Consider the following 19,575-nt stretch of genomic DNA (forward strand, 5'->3'; position numbering starts at 1 on the left):
AGAAGCCGGCGGCGTTTCTGGATGTTGTTGATAAATGGCTTTCGCTTTGCATAGTAGAGCTATAACTTGCACTTACAGATGTAGCGACGAACTGTATTTAGTGACAGTGGTTTTCTGAAGTGTTCCTGAGCCCATGTGGTGATATCCTTTAGAGATTGATGTCGGTTTTTGATACAGTGCCGTCTGAGGGATCGAAGGTCACGGTCATTCAATGTTGGTTTACGACCATGCCGATTACGTGGAGTGATTTCTCCAGATTCTCTGAACCTTTTGATGATATTATGGACCGTAGATGTTGAAATCCCTAAATTTCTTGCAATTGCACTTTGAGAAACGTTGTTCTTAAACTGTTTGACTATTTGCTCACGCAGTTGTGGACAAAGGAGTGTACCTCGCCCCATCCTTTCTTGTGAAAGACTGAGCATTTTTTGGGAAGCTGTTTTTATACCCAATCATGTCACCCACCTGTTCCCAATTAGCCTGCACACCTGTGGGATGTTCCAAATAAGGGTTTGATGAGCATTCCTCAACTTTATCAGTATTTATTGCCACCTTTCCCAACGTCTTTGTCACGTGTTGCTGGCATCAAATTCTAAAGTTAATGACCATTTGCAAAAAAAAAAAAGTTTATCAATTTGAACATCAAATATGTTGTCTTTGTAGCATATTCAACTGAATATGGGTTGAAATGATTTGCAAATCATTGTATTCCGTTTATATTTACATCTAACACAATTTCCCAACTCATATGGAAACAGGGTTTGTATATATATGTATATGTGTATATGTATATATATATATATATATATATATATATATATATATATATATATATATATATATATATATATATATGTGTGTATATATACGTGTATATGTATGTGTATATATATGTATATATACATGTATATGTGTATATATATATATGCGTATATATATACAGTACATATATATGTATATGTATTTTTACATGTATATATGCATATATATATGTACATGTATATATATGTATATATATATGGGGCGGTATAGCTCGGTTGGTTGAGCAGCCGTGCCAGCAACTTGAGGGTTGCATGTTCGATCCCCGCTTCCGCCATCCTAGTCACTGCCATTGTGTCCTTGGGCAAGACATTTTACCGACCTGCTCCCAGTGCCACCCACACTGGTTTAAATGTAACTTAGATATTGGGTTTCACTATGTAAAGCGCTTTGAGTCACTAGAGAAAAGCGCTATATAAATATAATTCACTTCACTTCACTTATATATATGTGTGTATATATGAACCCCGTTTCCTTATGAGTTCGGAAATTGTGTTAGATGTAAATATAAACAGAATACAATGATTTGTAAATCATTTTCAACCCATATTCAGTTGAATATGCTACAAAGACAACATATTTGATGTTCAAACTGATAATACATTTTTTTTGTGCAAATAATCATTAACTTTAGGATTTGATGCCAGCAACACATGACAAAGAAGTTGAGAAAGGTGGCAATAAATACTGATAATGTTGAGGAATGCTCATCAAACACTTATTTGAAACATCCCACAGGTGAACAGGCAAATTGGGAGCAGGTGGGTGCCATGATTGTGTATAAAAGTAGATTCCATGAAATGCTCAGTCATTCACAAACAAGGATGGGGCGAGGGTCACCACTTTGTCAACAAATGCGTGAGCAAATTGTTTAACAGTTCAAGAAAAACCTTTCTCAACCAGCTATTGCAAGGAATTTAGGGATTTCATCATCTACGGTCCATAATATCATCAAAGGGTTCAGAGAATCTGGAGAAATCCCTGCACGTAAGCAGCTAAGCCCGTGACCTTCGATCCCTCAGGCTGTACTGCATCAACAAGCGACATCAGTGTGTAGAGGATATCACCTCATGGGCTCAGGAACACTTCAGAAACCCACTGTCAGTAACTACAGTTGGTCGCTACATCTGTAAGTGCAAGTTAAAACTCTCCTATGCAAGGCGAAAACCGTTTATCAACAACACCCAGAAACGCCGTCGGCTTCGCTGCGCCTGATCTCATCGAAGATGGACTGATACAAAGTGGAAAAGTGTTCTGTGGTCTGACGAGTCCACATTTCAAATTGTTTTTGGAAACTGTGGACGTTGTGTCCTACGGACCAAAGAGGAAAAGAACCATCCGGATTGTTTCAGGCGCAAAGTTGAAAAGCCAGCATGTGTGATGGTATGGGGGTGTATTAGTGCCCAAGACATGGGTAACTTACACATCTGTGAAGGCGCCATTAATGCTGAAAGGTACATACAGGTTTTGGAGCAACATATTTTGCCATCCAAGCAATGTTACCATGGACGCCCCTGCTTGTTTCAGCAAGACAATGTCTAGCCATGTTTTACATCAACGTGGCTTCATAGTAAAAGAGTGCGGGTACTAGACTGGCCTGCCTGTAGTCCAGACCTGTCTCCCATTGAAAATGTGTGGCGCATTATGAAGCCTAAAATACCACAACGGAGACCCCCGGACTGTTGAACAACTTAAGCTGTACATCAAGCAAGAATGGGAAAGAATTCCACCTGAGAAGCTTAAAAAATGTGTCTCCTCAGTTCCCAAAATGTTTACTGAGTGTTGTTAAAAGGAAAGGCCATGTAACACAGTGGTGAACATGCCCTTTCCCAGCTACTTTGGCACGTGTTGCAGCTATGAAATTCTAAGTTAATTATTATTTGCAAAAAAAAATAAGGTTTATGAGTTTGAACATCAAATATCTTGTCTTTGTAGTGCATTCAATTGAATATGGGTTGAAAAGGATTTGCAAATCATTGTATTCCGTTTATATTTACATCTAACACAATTTTCCAACTCATATGGAAACGGGGTTTGTATATATATATGTGTTTTTATATATATATATATATATATATATATATATATATATATATATATATATATATATATATATATATATATATATATGTGTGTATATATGTATATATGTATATATATGTATATGTATATATGTGTATATATATATATATGTATATATGTGTATATATATATATGTATATGTATATATATATATATATATATATATATGTATATATATGTATATGTATATATGTATATATATGTATAAATTGGTGACAAAAGCAATCAGTGTAATATCTATTATGTCTTAAAAATGAATACAGGGCCACAAACCAAGCTGATAAAGACGCCTCTGGAGCGCAAAATATATAATAATACTAAGAAATAATTTAAAGTGTGACAAAACAAAGAATTCCTTTACCCAGCTCTGCTAATTGATTAGTTTTGTTGTGACAGCAACAAAAGTGTGACACCAGTGCAACTATCATCATCACGCGGCGAGATGCACAAATATTGCGCATCACAAACACATTCTAACTCGATTCCAAATATAACCAACCACATTGAGACAATTCAATACACACAACAGCCCTCTAATGGATGCGTTGCATCGTCGTCATTAATTCCATTAAACCTGACCTGCAAAGCCCCAAAAAAACATTTCACATCGTAGGGCCGACTGTACACTTGGCAGAGGAGCGCTGGTTCTAGTGTGGTAGTTGCCATGGAGACGGAGTGTAGGTGGTGTACTGTTCTGTACTCCTTCCCTTGTCCTCTCTCTTTAACTTGCAATCCCTTGCCGGCCTCTTCTGCTGTCACTGAACGCACCGTGTTTCCTTTGCGGAACTATAGTACGTGAATACATACAGTCTCAGTGCTAAAAAGTTAAAGTACCAATGATTGTCACACACACACTAAGTGTGGCGAAATTATTCTCTGAATTTGACCCATCACCCTTGATCACCCAATGGGAGGTGAGGGGAGCAGTTATAAGCGGCAGACATTTTTCATGCACCTCAAGATTATGGTGTCCACTCTTTCTGCAGTCTTCCAGTAAGACGTCCCTAACAAAGACGTTCTGTTGCTTTATTTCTGCTGAATCCCTCCTGCTGACCATCCATGCCTCCTTTTTTGCAGACAATATATTATTTTATCAGTTTCCATGGAGATGCGTGTGTGAAGGTTGAGCATGAAGGAGTAGATCACAAGAAAAAACAATGCAGATACCGTGTGTGTGTGTGTGTGTGTGTGTGTGTGTGTGTGTGTGTGTGTGTGTGTGTGTGTGTGTGTGTGTGTGTGTGTGTGTGTTAAAAGTTGATGAAAGTAGTGGGCTGTGTTACTATCAATACACCCTTGCCCATCATCCAAGTAGTTCTTCTTGTGTATTCTGCTTTAAAAAAAAATCTGTCGTCAGTTTCCATGGTGATGTGTGCGCACGAGAATAACACGAGAGTGAATAGGGAGGACAGAGAGTAAAACAAATAGTATGCTGTTTCACTCGTACTCTATATTTAAGACTGTGCTACTGTGTCATAAGTTTTCAATCTGTTTAGTCCTCTATTATGCAAAAGTTGCAAGTGTTTTATCTACCTGCATTTCACTGCATTGGTGGCTGAGCACAAATGAATATGAATTTTCTAGTTTGCCCCTCCTTCTGTCCGCGCCCCCCAAGGAATTGCCCATGCGGCCCATATCTAAAACCACAACAGGATGTTCAACAGTAAATTATCTCCTAATAGAGTCGGTTTATAAGCAGCAAACGTCAGAAAAATCTATCATCCGCTTTTGATTTTTGTGACACCATGAAGAAAAAACCTCCCCCCTAGCTCGATGGAGGATAGCTTTGAGAAACAAAAGCAGGCTTAGCTACACATCTTAAAATAAAGCCTTAATGGGGCTCTGCTAACTATCGTCAGCTACAAAAGTGAGAGTTTATGTTTTTCTTAAGCAAATAGGCTAACCAAGCATGATGTGCAGATATAATGTGTAATGTTAGCACTATAGTTCACATAGCTATGCTAGTGTTGCTAACATTTGCATCCGCAGCTACCCCATCCGATGTCACCCCCACTTGACCTGGCGACAAAGAAGAGAAACGCGATACACGGTGAGTAACATACCTTACGGGGTCCTTCGATTGCTGACAAAATTGGCACTTCATTGTTCTGCACCGAAAAACAATGTCTACACATACAATTCCTTCCATTATAGACGCAGTAGTAATTTTGGGATTGTTTACTGGTGAGTTTCAGCACATTTCGGATCTCCAAAATGGGGGCGGATCTGCATGAAAAAGAAGGTAAGGTAATTTTCTAATATGCGTCCTCTTCTACTGATGTTTTATTGAATTGTGCCTAAGAAAATGCTGAAAGAGCATAAATAAATACCTTATTTGCCTTCAAGACGAATTCAGCTTTACAAGGGTGGGGACATAGCGGTGTGAAAGGTTTAAAAAATATAATGAAAAGTATTAAAATGTTATAGTAAGCTTATGAAAATAATCATGATAAGAAAACACAGACTTTGGTGTTAATATATTATCACATTTTGCTCAAAATGTTGACCACAAACAAAGTCCTGCTTTCAGACCAATGTCATATACTTAAACAAAGCAGAACTAAACCAAATAAATTGGGGTTGGGGTCAGAGCATTACACAAATGGGAGGTTACAGTGAATATCCTCTCCTCACTCTCTGTTTAATACTGAAGCCCTAGGTCACAAATACAGGGTGCTTTTTGTATTATTCATCCATTTGAATGTACTAGTGTTTGTTTACTGTATATAAATTATATTATATTATATAATTTATATTATATTACATTGTATTATATCATACAATATATATCAAATAGCAGCACGTCGGTAGAGGGGTTAGTGCGTCTACCTCACAATACGAAGGTCCTGGGCAGTCCTGGGTTCAATCCCGGACTCAGGATCTTTCTGTGTGGAGTTTGCATGTTCTCCCCGTGACTGCGTGGGTTCCCTACGGGTACTTCGGCTTCCTCCCACCTCCTAAAACATGCACCTGGGGATAGGTTGATTGGCAACACTAAATTGGCCACAGTGTGTGAATGTGAGTGTGAATGTTGTCTGTCTATCTGTGTTGGCCCTGCGATGAGGTGACAACTTGTCCAGGGTGTACCCCGCCTTCCGCCCGATTGTAGCTGAGATAGGCTCCAGCGCCCCCCGCGACCCCGAAGGGATTAAGCAGTAGAAAATGGATGGATGGATATACATCAATAACAATGTTTATTATTTCATGTTATTGTTTTAGCAGACAGGCTTGTGCAATAGCATCCTGGGGCTTCAGAGGGTCACTGTGTTTGTTGACATTGTTCTGCACTTGGGTTTGGGTTAGGGTTAGGGTTATTGTTTATTTAAAAGCAAAGCTCTACTTTTATTTTGGTAAAATAGACTTAGACTTAGACAAACTTTAATGATCCACAAGGGAAATTGTTCCACACAGTAGCTCAGTTACAATGATGAATTCAAAGGAGCTACTGTGATATGCTCTTTCAGAATGAGTATTTTCTCACAAGCACGACCTGAAATTACGACAATCTGGTCAACTTAAACAACTTTTGATGGTTAATTACTCGTTAATACAATTAAATATTTCATAAAATGTTAAACAAATGTCAAAAAGTTGTTGGTCAAATTTGCAAATGTTTTGACCTTTCTCGGCCACCGTAGCGCATACAGGGAAAAACTGCAAACAAAAAAATGCTGTATTTTCCAGTCAGTGTGAAAACATTTCTCTCTCACAAATATTCGTCAGTAATACGTTCTACGTGCTTATTGGAATCATCGTGGGGGATTAAACACACTCGGGGTGTAATTTGAGTTTTATCACGCCGTCCAATCTCCTTCCAATTAAGCGGCGCAGTGGGGTTCCTGCAGCGGGAATAGAGCACTCGCGGAGGCGGTGCTTGCTTCCTCCCCACTTCCGTGCCATCTATCGTTCTATCTCCGCCCTCCGGGGAGAAGCGCATCCGTTCAGCGAGCGCCTCTTCCTCCTGCCTCCGCCGCCACTGTGTTCAATCACAATTAGGTGTGACTGATGCTGCTCATGCCGCACGGACGCCGGCTCGTTTTGCTTAGACCTCGGACTTTACTGGACGTGTTTGTGGATTTTTAGTCGACTGGCTGCTTTTTAAGGACGGGGGCGGAACTGAGCGAGTGAAAGGAAGTGGAAAAAATGTACTGGCGGCACACTGGCTTGCGATGTGGACCGACTGGACTCAACCTCGATGTTTACTTTTGGATGTCCCTCTGAATGAATGAGTGTGTGTGTGTGAATGAGTGTGTGTGTGTGTGGTTTTAGGGTCACCTGCTCTGGATGTGGCGCCGGTACACCAACCATCTCATCTCGGTGGGGTAAAAAGTGCTGGGGTTTGCTGATTCCAGGTGCCTTGAACGCATCATGAGCAAAGATAGTTAAAGAAGAGTGATGGAAGTGATGCTGCTTGTAGGGACATTTTAAAACACCCCACTGAGACACACACTCACACACACACACACACACACACACACACACACACACACACACACACACACACACACACACACACACACACACACACACACACACACTCACACCTGCTATTGAGGAGAAGGTGAGGCTTCATGAGTGAGGGGTCACAGAAGGGAGACATCAACGACACTGGCCTGGACTTGTTGGAAGCCATCGTCGTGGCAACCCACTGAGAGACTGCAGACATTGATGCCACTGAGCTCTTTTCATCCCCAAGAAGCACCCCCATTTTTACAGGGTGAGTACTGTACACACACACACACACACACACACACACACACATGTCAAAACACTAGGCACCTCTGCAAAGATGACAAAGTTCAGTTGATTGACAGCTATCAATTCAACAAGCTAAGAGTGCAAGCAAAATATTCATATCTCTTCCTGTGTATTATTAATTGTGATTATCGCATGGTTGGGAGACTTTTTTTTTTCTTTCTTTAAAATACAACATTTCACAAATGACGTACAGGAGGCCTATACTCACCTGGCAGTATAGCGCTCCTGTCCTATAGAGCAGTGGTCCCCAACCACCGGTCCGGGCACCGGCACCGGTCTGTGACGCATTTGCTACCGGGCCGCACAGAAACATTAAATGTATAACCGACCGCATTTTCTCCTACTTAACTTTTGCCAGTCCCACCAGACACACCAATAAGCTTGTTCATTGATGTATAATAAAACTGATAGGAAGTCACCATTTGCTATATTTGTTACATCTTCGTTACATGGGACAATGCACATTAACAAACATAAAATGTAAAGGTGCCGAATTGTAGCCAAAAGCTTGGTTCAATCTGCAGTCCGCGGCAGGTTGATGACCTAAGATCAGGGCGGATCAGGAACAAAGTGACCATAGTAGTTAAAGTGCATAAGGCAGATGGAGAAGTGTTAAATTGTTGCATATAATACTTGTGCTGAAGGAAGGAAATACACATCTCCTTTGGCCTAGTAAGTTAAAGTGCTGGTAGTATTGCATATAGTATTACACAAGTAGTTAGCAATAACAGATGTATTTACACAAGGAAAATTGGACCCAAAAAAAGCTAACCGTGTATCTACGTATGACATATTGCACAAAATATGATTACGTAACTTTTAGAATGGAAATAGAAATCCACAGAAATCTATTGGATCAAATGGCAAGTATTTCTAGCTTTATTATATATATATCCATGCTCTTGTCCTTGAATGTGATGTATCAACTATAACTCATTAGATACCAAAGCCAAAAAAACTACTACAACTAGCAAAAATGAGTGGAGAGCTTTTTTGCAAAGGGAAAAGGCCAGGAGGTCCCACTAATTCAACGTTATGGTGAATTTTTTTATGTATTAATTTTTCATGCACTTGTTTGCTATACTTATCTGGCACACGTGGAAGGCCGAGCCGTGAAAATAATGCCTACACTGGTCCCCGGTGCATAAAAGGTTGGGGACCCCTGCTATAGAGCACATTTGTCAAACTCAAGGCCCAAGGACCAGATCTGGCCGGGCACATTGTTTTATGCGGCCCGCAAAAGCCTGGAAATGATGTGCACTAATGAAGCACTTCATCTTTCTTACTAAAACGTATTTGTTCTTTCAATTTAGACCAAAAAAGTGCATGTAATTTAAATTTGAGAACCATCTGACCATGCAAAAAACATTACACTAACACAGGGGTGTTCAAAGTGTGGCCCGCAGCTCCAGTGTTGTTGGTCCGAAGCATATTGTTGAATAAAAAAATTAACAGTAAAAATGCAAAAAAAAAAGAAAAAAAAAAGAAAAAATTAGTGATGAAAAAGCAAAATTAAAAAAATGGTACTAATAACTGAGGTGTGTCCAAACTTCTACCACCAACATTGAAAAGTAAAAATTTGCGGGATCCATTTAGAGGATTTTTGTTTTTTGTTTTTTCGTAAAAGAGAAAAAGGACATTGTATATCAAGTAGAGATGTCCGATAATATCGGACTGCCGATATTATCGGCCGATAAATGCTTTAAAATGTAATATCGGAAATTATCGGTATTGGTTTCAGAAAGTAAAATGTATGACTTTTTAAAACGCCGCTGTGTACACGGACGTAGGGAGAAGTACAGAGCGCCAATAAACCTTAAAGGCACTGCCTTTGCGTGCCGGCCCAATCACATATCTACTGCTTTTCACAGACACTTGGAAATGCTGTTAAAGCATACTTGGCCAACAGCCATACAGGTCACACTGAGGGTGGCCGTATATACAACTTTAACACTGTTACAAATATGCCCCACACAATGCTATTAAGGCATACTTGGTCAACAGCCATACAGGTCACACTGAGGGTGGCCGTATAAACAACTTTAACACTGTTACAAATATGCCCCACACTGTGAACCCACACCAAACAAGAATTACAAACTCCTTTCGGGAGAACATCCGCACCATAACACAACATAAACACAACAGAACAAATACCCAGAACCCCTTGCAGCACTAACTCTTCCGAGACGCTATAATATACACCCCCTGCTACCCCCTACCCCCCCAACCGTGCCCACCTCAACCTCCTCATGCTCTCTCAGGGAGAGCATGTCCCAAATTCCAAGCTGCTGTTTTGAGGCATGTTAAAAAAAATAATGCACTTTGTGACTTCAATAATAAATATGGCAGTGCTATGTTGGCATTTTTTTCCATAACTTGAGTTGATTTATTTTGGAAAACCTTTTTACATTGTTTAATGCATCCAGCGGGGCATCACAACAAAATTAGGCATAATGTGTTAATTCCAGGGCTGTTTATATCGGTATCGGTTGATATCGGAATCGGTAATTAAGAGTTGGACAATATTGGATATCGGCAAAAAAGCCATTATCGGACATCTCTAATATCCAGACTTTAAAGAAAACAGTTAGGGTCAGCTTTGTTATATTTGACAGTGTATTTTTAGTTATTAATATCAAAATGTCAGCGTTTTCTCATTACGTTTTTTTTCTTTTCACGTTTTAACTGTAGTTTTATTTTTCCTGTGTAATAATTGATGAAAGTACATTTTGTGTGGTTTTTAAATATATGTAATGTCTGTTTTCAACATTTTCTTTACAAAATACAAAAATATATCAAAATGGCCCCCGTATACTTTGACTTTTTAGCATGTTGGAAAAAGTTGCAGCACCCCTGCATTATTACCATTTATTCCAAGCAGTTTTTGTTAGAATAAAATGTTTGTTACTCTGACTTATGATTTCAAAAGCAAGTATGTTATCCATTAATTGTACGTACAAAAAAAATCTAATCCATTGGGAATTGTGCAATAACATAGTGAGGCGATTGATTATACACTATAATTCTTATATATTCACTGTAACAAGCGACCCTCTGAGGGCAGCCATAACTGCAATGTGGCTCCTAATGAACACGAGTTTGACACCCCTGCTATAGAGGATCTTTGACCAGCTTCAACATATCCCTTTTGTTTTAGTTTACATCTTTATATTTTACAATTTCACAAAGGAAAACATGTAGAACAGAAACTACATTAAACATGCTGATAAGGAAAACACATGATTGAGCCACTATATGTATTTTCCTCTCTTAAAATATCTCTAACAGGTTTTATTTTACGGCGATTAAAAATTTGAAAACCACACTCTTATTTAGTTTTCTGTAAATGTCCTGTCTTTGAACTTTCATAAAAACATAACAATTTTTTCCTGTATTGTAGGAACAGGTCGTATTTTTTTTTTATTGCATTGGTTAGTTTACTGGTGGAAAGAACAGAAAGCCTATCCTGTCCTACGTTCGTTGCACTTTACTGTACTGACTTCAAAGCTTAAAGCTTCTGTAAAAAGTCACTATGGCAGATATTTTGTGATAAAGGGTGTTTGAAAAAAACGTTCTCTTGTGAAAAACTTGAGTAATAATTTCAGTTTCCTACAACCAAATTGTTTGTGTAATCACAAATGTCAGTGTTCATTAGGGGGAAAACATCTCACATTTAGAAGTTGCACTTTTTAAGCTATTTCTTGCCATGCCAATTTCCAAATGTGCGTTTAAAATGTTACCCAAGCCAAACGTGAGTCAAATCGTTCTCTTTGATACCCTGAGTTTCATTTTGCTCAATTAATAATTCATGCCAGGAAATGCCATGTTTGGTGAGAGATGAGAGCGTTCAAAATACTTTGGAATATTTAAATCCCCCCTCCTTACAAATATGAATAACAAAACAGAAAGGCTCCTTTAGGATTACTTTGGCATTTCCACATGAACTTGAATGTCTCTATTAAAATACATCATTATTATTAGTTAGTGGCGCTAAAATATGAGTTAGGTATTCATGTTCTTTCACATCACAATTATTGAGTGATAAATGCTCCTGCATGATTAAGATAAACCACATGAACCTTATTGCTCCTCATCAATATCTTCTGTCTTTCAAGCTGTCAAGTGCATGCCAAAGCAACATATGGCGCTGTGACCTCTTACCATAAAAACGTTTGAAGCCAACCACCAGCCGGAATAAATCTATTCATCCATCCCAAAATATTTCGACAATTTGATTAGTTTGTACAACGTAGAACTAATAAAGGTTAAAGCTAGCATGATACTGCCTGGTTTGTTAGAAATGGAGGCGTGGTGGCATTCTTGTAAATTAACAGTTTTTATTGTAAAATTGAAACTTTTTTGCTCATGAATTATGACCTTTTTGGTATTAAAATTTTGTTAAATTATGCCTTATTTTTCTTGTAAAATTGCGACATCGTCATGTAAAAGTTTGACTTTTTTCATTGTAAAAATTTACTTACATTGTGAAATTGCAGCATTTTTCTTGTAGAATAGCAGCATTTCTTCTTGTAAAATTGCAGATTTTTTCTTGTAAAATTATGACTTTCTGTAAAACTGCACATTTTTTTTCTAAAATAATTTTTTTAAATTTTAAATTAGGCCTTTTTTTCTTATAAAATATAATTTTTTTCTGGTAAAGTTACGACCTTCAGTATAAAAATTGCTAATTAGTTTTCCAATTACAATTCTTTTCTTGTAAGATTACAACTTTTCTTTATATAGTTGAACCTTTTTTTTTCTTGTAAGTTAATTCTATTGTAAAAATTCAAAAATGTTCTACATCTGCTTCTTTTCATAATTTTTACCTGTGTCATTGTTACCTTTTGTCTATTTTGGTTCCCAAAATTCAGTTTTTAGTGATCTAAAACTCATTTTACATGTCTACTAAAGAGCAAAGCCCACAAAAGAACGAACAGTAATGAAAAAATAAGTAAATTCTACTCAGGCACTGTAATTGGATGCTAGATTGTGCCGCTCCTCATGTAGTCAGCTTACGTTCTCCGACAAAAACATTTTTCAGCCTTTGAGAATGTTCTAAAACAAAAGCAAAATGTTATAGTATATCGTTAGTGAGCCATGATTTATTATGCCACCATTGCTTAATGTTTTTACCACGGGAAAACAAGATATTTTATGTGCCCAAACTGTAATTGACGGCAACACAGTCTGACCTCTTGCCGTCCCCAGTTGACTTCCAACTTGAATGCACTCCAATCAGGAAATAACACGTGGGATCTAAAATATTATATGCAAAAAAAAAGTCCCATCAATTAATCATTGTAACAGCTTGTGGCTGAGCAGCATCCATGCTGACATTTAGGGCAGCAAAGGGCAACCGTGATGAGATGTGCGCTTTTGATTTGTCACATAGGATGATGGCATTAAAAATATGAGATGTTTGACGCAGAAAATTGCTTTAAAGTCCCCCCAAAAAGTCAAGTATAAATAAAATTATCATTAATCAATTCATGCACCCTTTTCACTAAAGATTTATAGTTTAAAATCTATTTTACAGTTCAAAATATAACATATGATCTAAAGCTAATACTTGAGAATTAAACAAAAACTAAATAGTATAAGAACATATAATACATATGATGGCATCTAGACATGGGCATTAGTAAAAATGTATATTTTATATATTTTAACATGTTTTATGTTTATGCATTGAATTTATTATATTCAATTAATAACCTAAAAAATAAATAAAATATTAAAAAAAGCATCATAACCAAAACTTTATTTTTTCAATTACATTCATGTATCAAAAAGTTTGACAAAGTTTAATTACTCTGTTTTCTTTTTGCTTTATTAGAAAAAATTGGAGATAATTTTAACTTTTTCTTCAAAAAAAAAAAGTTTTTCTTAAAAAATGGTGTGCATGTGGAAATGAGTGAATGGAGTTGGATTTTCATTTGATCAACATGAATTATTTTTTACATGAAGTATTGTAGCATTTTGTCACGATGGAGTCCTTCAATTGTGGAGTTTAGTTGTTACTCACAATGCAACTACTACCAGGGTTTTCTTTGAGCTAATGATTTCTAGCAAGCAGCTTTGTGTTACATTGCATTAAAACCATAGACGTACAGCATAAATGATATTGTAATATATTAATATAGTATAATAGTGTACTTGTATGACTTTGTGTGCCTCGTAGCTGCATGGACACATCGTCAAAGTCGTGGCTCCCACATCAGGGTCAGTTTGGGTTGGGTGGTCAAGTGGAGGTGTGCTGTAGTGGACCTGGCGTTTTGACCCCAAGTGAGTGTGTTCCAGCCCACACACACACACACACACACACACACACACACACACACACCGATACACACACAGCTGCACGTGGACCTGACCTCCCTTCTCTGTTCAGTCTTGTACCTCGACCAATATACAATATACATCTATATATATTTTAGTGTGGGCTTGTCTGTGTTTTCGTGTGTTTGTGTGTGTGTTGCTACTTGTCTACAGTTTTTGCTTCATCTGGATTTTTGTATGCGATGTTTGTTTTAGATTTTGGTGAGCATCCACACACTAACGAATCCATAGAAGAAATAATATCCACATAAAATTTATCATAATAAAGAAAATAATGTTTCAGTACATCCAGAAAGTACTTGCAGCGCTTTACCCTTTCCACATTTTATGTCACAGCCTTATTCCAAAATGGAATAAATTCAACAGAATCAACCCACCCACTAATTTAATCAGAAAAGGCATTTTTTTTATATAAATATTTTTAATCAGACTTTTTTGTTTGTGTCTGCAAAGATTTCACTCCCCTGATACAACATGTACTAAAGAAATGTGCTCCTGCTGTTGGAGTAACCAGCACAATAGTATCAGTATACCGATATTATAAAGAAAAACTCTACAGACTGACACTTTGTGTTCTTTTTATTTGTGGATAAAAAAAACAATTTGTTCCTGACATAATCATTAAACTTGTTTTGTGTTGGTACACATTATTTAATAGTACTTCAAATTCAAACTGCGCATTCATGTATTTTCATTCAATATAAGATACAAAATTAGAGTTTTAAAAACTCCACAATGTGGGTCGCCGTTTGCCAAAGCACAGGTGAGAAGCACTGATGTACACAATTAAAGAATACAAATAATTTACCATTTGAAAGTGTTGTTTACTAAATGTTAACTTGAAATAAAAGTCTTACAGTATTCAATACACCAATTATACTTTGTTTACTGCAGAATGTTTGTGATGACAAGCAAATAAACAAAATAGCTTTGAGACGAAAACAAACCTACCGAAAAAGAAGCAAAATCGTGGGCCTAAAACCATGTACAAACCGTAGCGTGGGTTATCTGTACGTCTAGTAAAACACACACACATTACAAATATATATATATATATATATATATATATATATATATATATATATATATATATATATATATATATATATATATATATATATTAATTAATTAATTAGGGCTGGGCGATATGGACGAAAAAGTATATCTCGATACATTTTTAATTAAATTCGATATTCGATATATATCTCGATATATTTTTTGGTGAAAGTATACATATAAAGATATTCATTTTTGAGCGATATTCACTGAAATTGAACTGAATGACAACTGTACTTTAAACAGTCAGTGGCACTTTTATTTACTCAGTTAGTCAAGATGGGTAGTAACAGCAGAGAAAAGAAACTGTTTTTGTAGTACAGAATTACATAACATAAATAAAATTGAAAAATATTATTTCTACGTAAAATAACATAGCTGTGCAAATAATACAAAATGTATCAAACTCAGATAAAAAAATACATTTGCAGACAGACACTTTGTGATTTCCTTTCCTGGTTCAATGACCCGCCCTATCTTGCCTCTGATTGGCCTGTCCCTAACCAATCGTGACTCATCATAGTGAACAACCAACCAATCATGGATGTTCTTATACATGCAAGTTCGTCTTGGAAGTAGGAAGGGAAGGGGAGGGGTTCAGTAGCCCATGGAGGGGGAGCTGGGGAGAACAAGGAAAAAACAAATAAATGGCATTAGGTAATTTTATTTACCATGAAATAAATTATATCGATATTCCGATATTTTCTAAATTCATATCTTGTTTAAAAATATATTGATATGTCTTACAAACTCGATATATCGCCCAGCCCTAATATAATATACATCCATCCATCCATTTTCTACCGCTTATCCCCATTGGGGTCGCGGGGGGCGCTGGAGCCTATCTCAGCTACAATCGGGCGGAAGGCGGGGTACATATATCTATCTATCTCAACAAAATAAGAGTTGTCAGCTGTTAGCACATATTACCTTGATCAAACATGGTGGAAATGTCTGTTATGAGATACTGAAGTTGTAAACCGTAGGAATGCGGTACTCCGTATAATCCTGCATGGGACAATCTGCTCTAATAAAAAAAAAAGTGATTTTAATCGAGGTTGGATGATCTGATAAAAAATAATAGTCCATGCATCCATTTTCTACCGCTTGTCCTTTTCTTTTTTCTTTTTCTTTTTTTTTTTACCATATAGCCCAGCCCTCATTTTGTACAATGCGTTTTGACGTGCCTTTGGTAGCAATTACAGCCTCAAGTCTTTTTGAATATGATGACACAAGCTTGGCACACCTATCTTTGGGCAGTTTCGCCTATTCCTCTTTGCCCATTCCTTTTTGCAGAACCTCTCAAGCTCCATCAGGTTGGATGAAAAGCATTGGTTTTCATCCAGGATGTCTGTAAATTGCTGCATTCATCTTACCCTCTATCCTGACTAGTCTCCCAGTTCCTGCCACTGAAAAACATCCCCACAGCATGATGCTGACACCACCATGCTTCACTGTAGGGATGGTATTGACCTGGTGATGAGCGATGCCTGGTTTCTGACAAACATGACCAGATAATTTTGTTTCTCATGGTCTGAAAGTATTTCAGGTGCATTTTGGCAAACTTTTTACGAAGAAATGGCTTCTTTGTGGCCACTATACCATACAGGTCTGATTGATGGATTGCTGCAAAGATGATTGTTCTTCCTGAAGGTTCTCCTCTCTCCACAGAGAAATGCTGTAGCTCTGACAGAGTGACCATTGGGTTCTTGGTCACCTCCCTGACTAGACTAAGATGAATGCAGCAATGTACAGACATCCTAGATGAAAACCAACACTTCCCATCCAATCTGATGAAGCTTAAAGGAACTGCACTTTTTTAAAATTGTATTTTACCTATCGTTCACAATCCTTATGAGAGACAAGAAGACAAAAGTTAGGTTTTTTTGCATTCTAACTTGTATGAATCAGCTCGTTCTAGGTGGCTAGCAATGCAGCTAATGGGAGGAATTCATTGTGCCTTTAAATCACTTTAAAAATGCATCCAAATACCGCCAACAATACTTATTTACGTTCCGTAACCTGTATAATAACCAAGCTGTAGCAACATTGTTATTGTAAGAACAAACACTGAGGAACTGTTCTGCTAGCGTAGAAACACATCACCGTGCTACGGCATTAGCCGTAAGATAGCAACAGCTGAATGGCTTTTGAGGTTATAATGGACAACACACTGCGATAGGACAAGCTGTACTGACTGAAAAACATAAACAATCATATTATAGTATTATATATAAGTATTAGCCCACATTTCATATTTTGTTTGTACACAGCTAGCCCTGACAGTGTATGAACTGTAGTTGTACGGTAATGTGCTGCATGTATCATGATCAAGAATATAGTGACTTACTTGATGGACAATTGTCTGTTTGGTCAAGCTGGCTGAGGATGTTTCCAGTAGTTTTGGGTAAGCAAAATTAATTTATTTCAAATGTGTAACTTTGCCAAAGTTCCACATTTGCAACATGACCAAGTCAAGCCGACCTCACTCTCTCTTCTTCAGTCTGCTCCGTTTCACCCTTCCTTCGTACTCGCTTCTATAAGCAGCAGCTCATCCTCCATACATTCAGGTTCAAAAAGATAAGGTTGTGAATCCTCATTTGACCAAAAATAGTTGTCTTCGTTGTCTGTTACCAAGTCTGCCATGATTTGAAAACACACTTGCGTTTGTTTCCGCAAGTAGGAACACTCATTTGCTGCCGAAAGTCGGAAGTGCGTTGCTATGGAAAAGGAAATAAATGCGCAGAGGAAATAAGTTCCAGTATTGCCTAAAATTACCAAAATACGGTAAATATTGAATATATCACATTTGTTATGAACGTGTCTGTTACTACATTATACATGTACTTGCAGTGTGTATATAAATTGCTGGAGGGTTTTGAAGGCTACAATAGTTACTCCTATTGGCCGCATCTTTCAAGCTTTTCTTGATCATCTTTAGAAATCTAAAGAAAAAAAATAAGTGTGTACTTGTCGCTCATAATGATTGTGAACGATAGGCAAAATTCCAAAAAAAGTGCAGATTCCCTTGGAGGTGCTGCAAAGAGGAATGGTCTGCCCAACGATAGGTGTTCCAAACTTGTGGAATTGTATTCAGAAAGACTTGAGATTATAATAGCTGCCAAAGGTGCATCAACAAAGAAGTAAACAAAGGCTGTGAATACTTATATACATGTGATTTATTTATTTATTTTTTCAATACATTTTTCTACAATTTAAAAAAAACAACTTTTCACATTTCCAATATGGGGTATCGTGTGTAGTATTTTGAGGACAAAAATGGATTTATTCCATTTTGGAATAAGCTTTTAACATCACATGTGAAAAAAATGAAACGCTGTGAATACTTTCCCGCTGCCCTCAAAATATATACTGTACATATAGTACAGGTACATCCCCATAAATAAAAATATGTTTTAAAAAGTACAATTTTTTCAGTAGCTTAATTTCAAAACTTACATTCTTATTCTACTGATGTTTTTTTGTTTTCTTTTCATGATTACAATTAGTAAAACCCTAAATTCAAATGTATTCCATAAAATGAACTCCCTATTATATAATAAAAAAATTACAACAGGAAAAAACGTAAAAACTTTCTTAGCCTTAAATGGATCAGAATTGAAGCAGAGATGTTGAATCATTTATATATAATTAATAATCACAATAGTACCATTCATAGCTAATTTTTACTGAGATGTACCTGCAGATTACTTCATATATAAACTTTGATGTAGTTTTCTTTTATGTTTCCTCTCTCAAACTATTTCTATTAAGATTATAACATTTTTGTGGCTTTAAAAAAAAAAAAAAAAACAACAAAAAAAAACCCCATGGTTTTTGTCATAAGATTACACCTTTTTTTTTTTAGAAATGTTATTCTTGCAAGATTGCAACATAAGTTCTCCAAAAAAAACTAACAAACTAATAACTTTATTCTTCTGAACTTACGGTAAATCATTTTTCCTCAAGCAAAAGTAAAAAATTATAAAGTTTCTCATAACATTTCAAAATGTTTACCAAAATCTGCCAACCCTTTTCTCAAAAATACAGTGGTACCTCAACGTAAGAGTGTTTTGAGATACGAGCTGTCTCAGTTAATTATGTTTCAAGGAAATATTTGAGTTACAAGCATCCCCACTATTAGTTAGCGTACAAAAAACACAGTCACAGTGAACCCCGTAAGATCTGACCAAAACATCTGGTCTTATTCACTAGCTTTAGCTTGCAGCTCGAGATCAACACAACCTTGTTTTTCAACTACGGGAAGGAAGAAAGTGAGTGTGAAGGACGGTGCTAAGAAGAAGAAGAGGATGATATTCATTAAATTAAAGAACAACATCATCAAAAACCTGACTGCGTGTGTAGATAATTATTAGTTAAATTGGCAAAGCAGTTGGAGTGTGGAACTGCTAGTCTGCACCATATTGAAGCAGAATGAGGCAATACCGCCAGCCAAGGATGTTATACAATAGACTTTTAGCCATGAAAATACGGAAAAGTTGGAAGGAGATAACGAAAAAA

At 36.9% G+C, this 19,575-nt stretch overlaps 1 protein-coding gene across 6 annotated transcripts in view; it reads left to right on the forward strand.

Annotated features, from left to right (window-relative positions):
* Positions 1-6,855: 6,855 nt before the first annotated feature.
* LOC133610589 (ras/Rap GTPase-activating protein SynGAP-like) overlaps positions 6,856-19,575 on the forward strand; it is a 73,494-nt gene continuing 60,774 nt past the window's right edge. For 4 of the 6 annotated variants that reach the window (XR_009815899.2, XR_009815898.2, XM_061966997.2 and 1 more), the window contains exons 1-2: positions 6,856-7,615; positions 13,841-13,944. Coding sequence is in view for 4 of the 6 variants with exons in the window: in XM_061966997.2 (XP_061822981.1) it covers positions 13,845-13,944 (100 nt within the window). In the remaining 2 variants the exon portion in view is untranslated. The remainder of the gene's footprint in view (positions 7,616-13,840; positions 13,945-19,575) is intronic. The other 2 variants (XM_072914108.1, XM_072914109.1) reach the window with 2 other exon arrangements.

Source organism: Nerophis lumbriciformis, linkage group LG11 (assembly GCF_033978685.3).
Source record: "Nerophis lumbriciformis linkage group LG11, RoL_Nlum_v2.1, whole genome shotgun sequence".
Taxonomy (NCBI): domain Eukaryota; kingdom Metazoa; phylum Chordata; class Actinopteri; order Syngnathiformes; family Syngnathidae; genus Nerophis; species Nerophis lumbriciformis.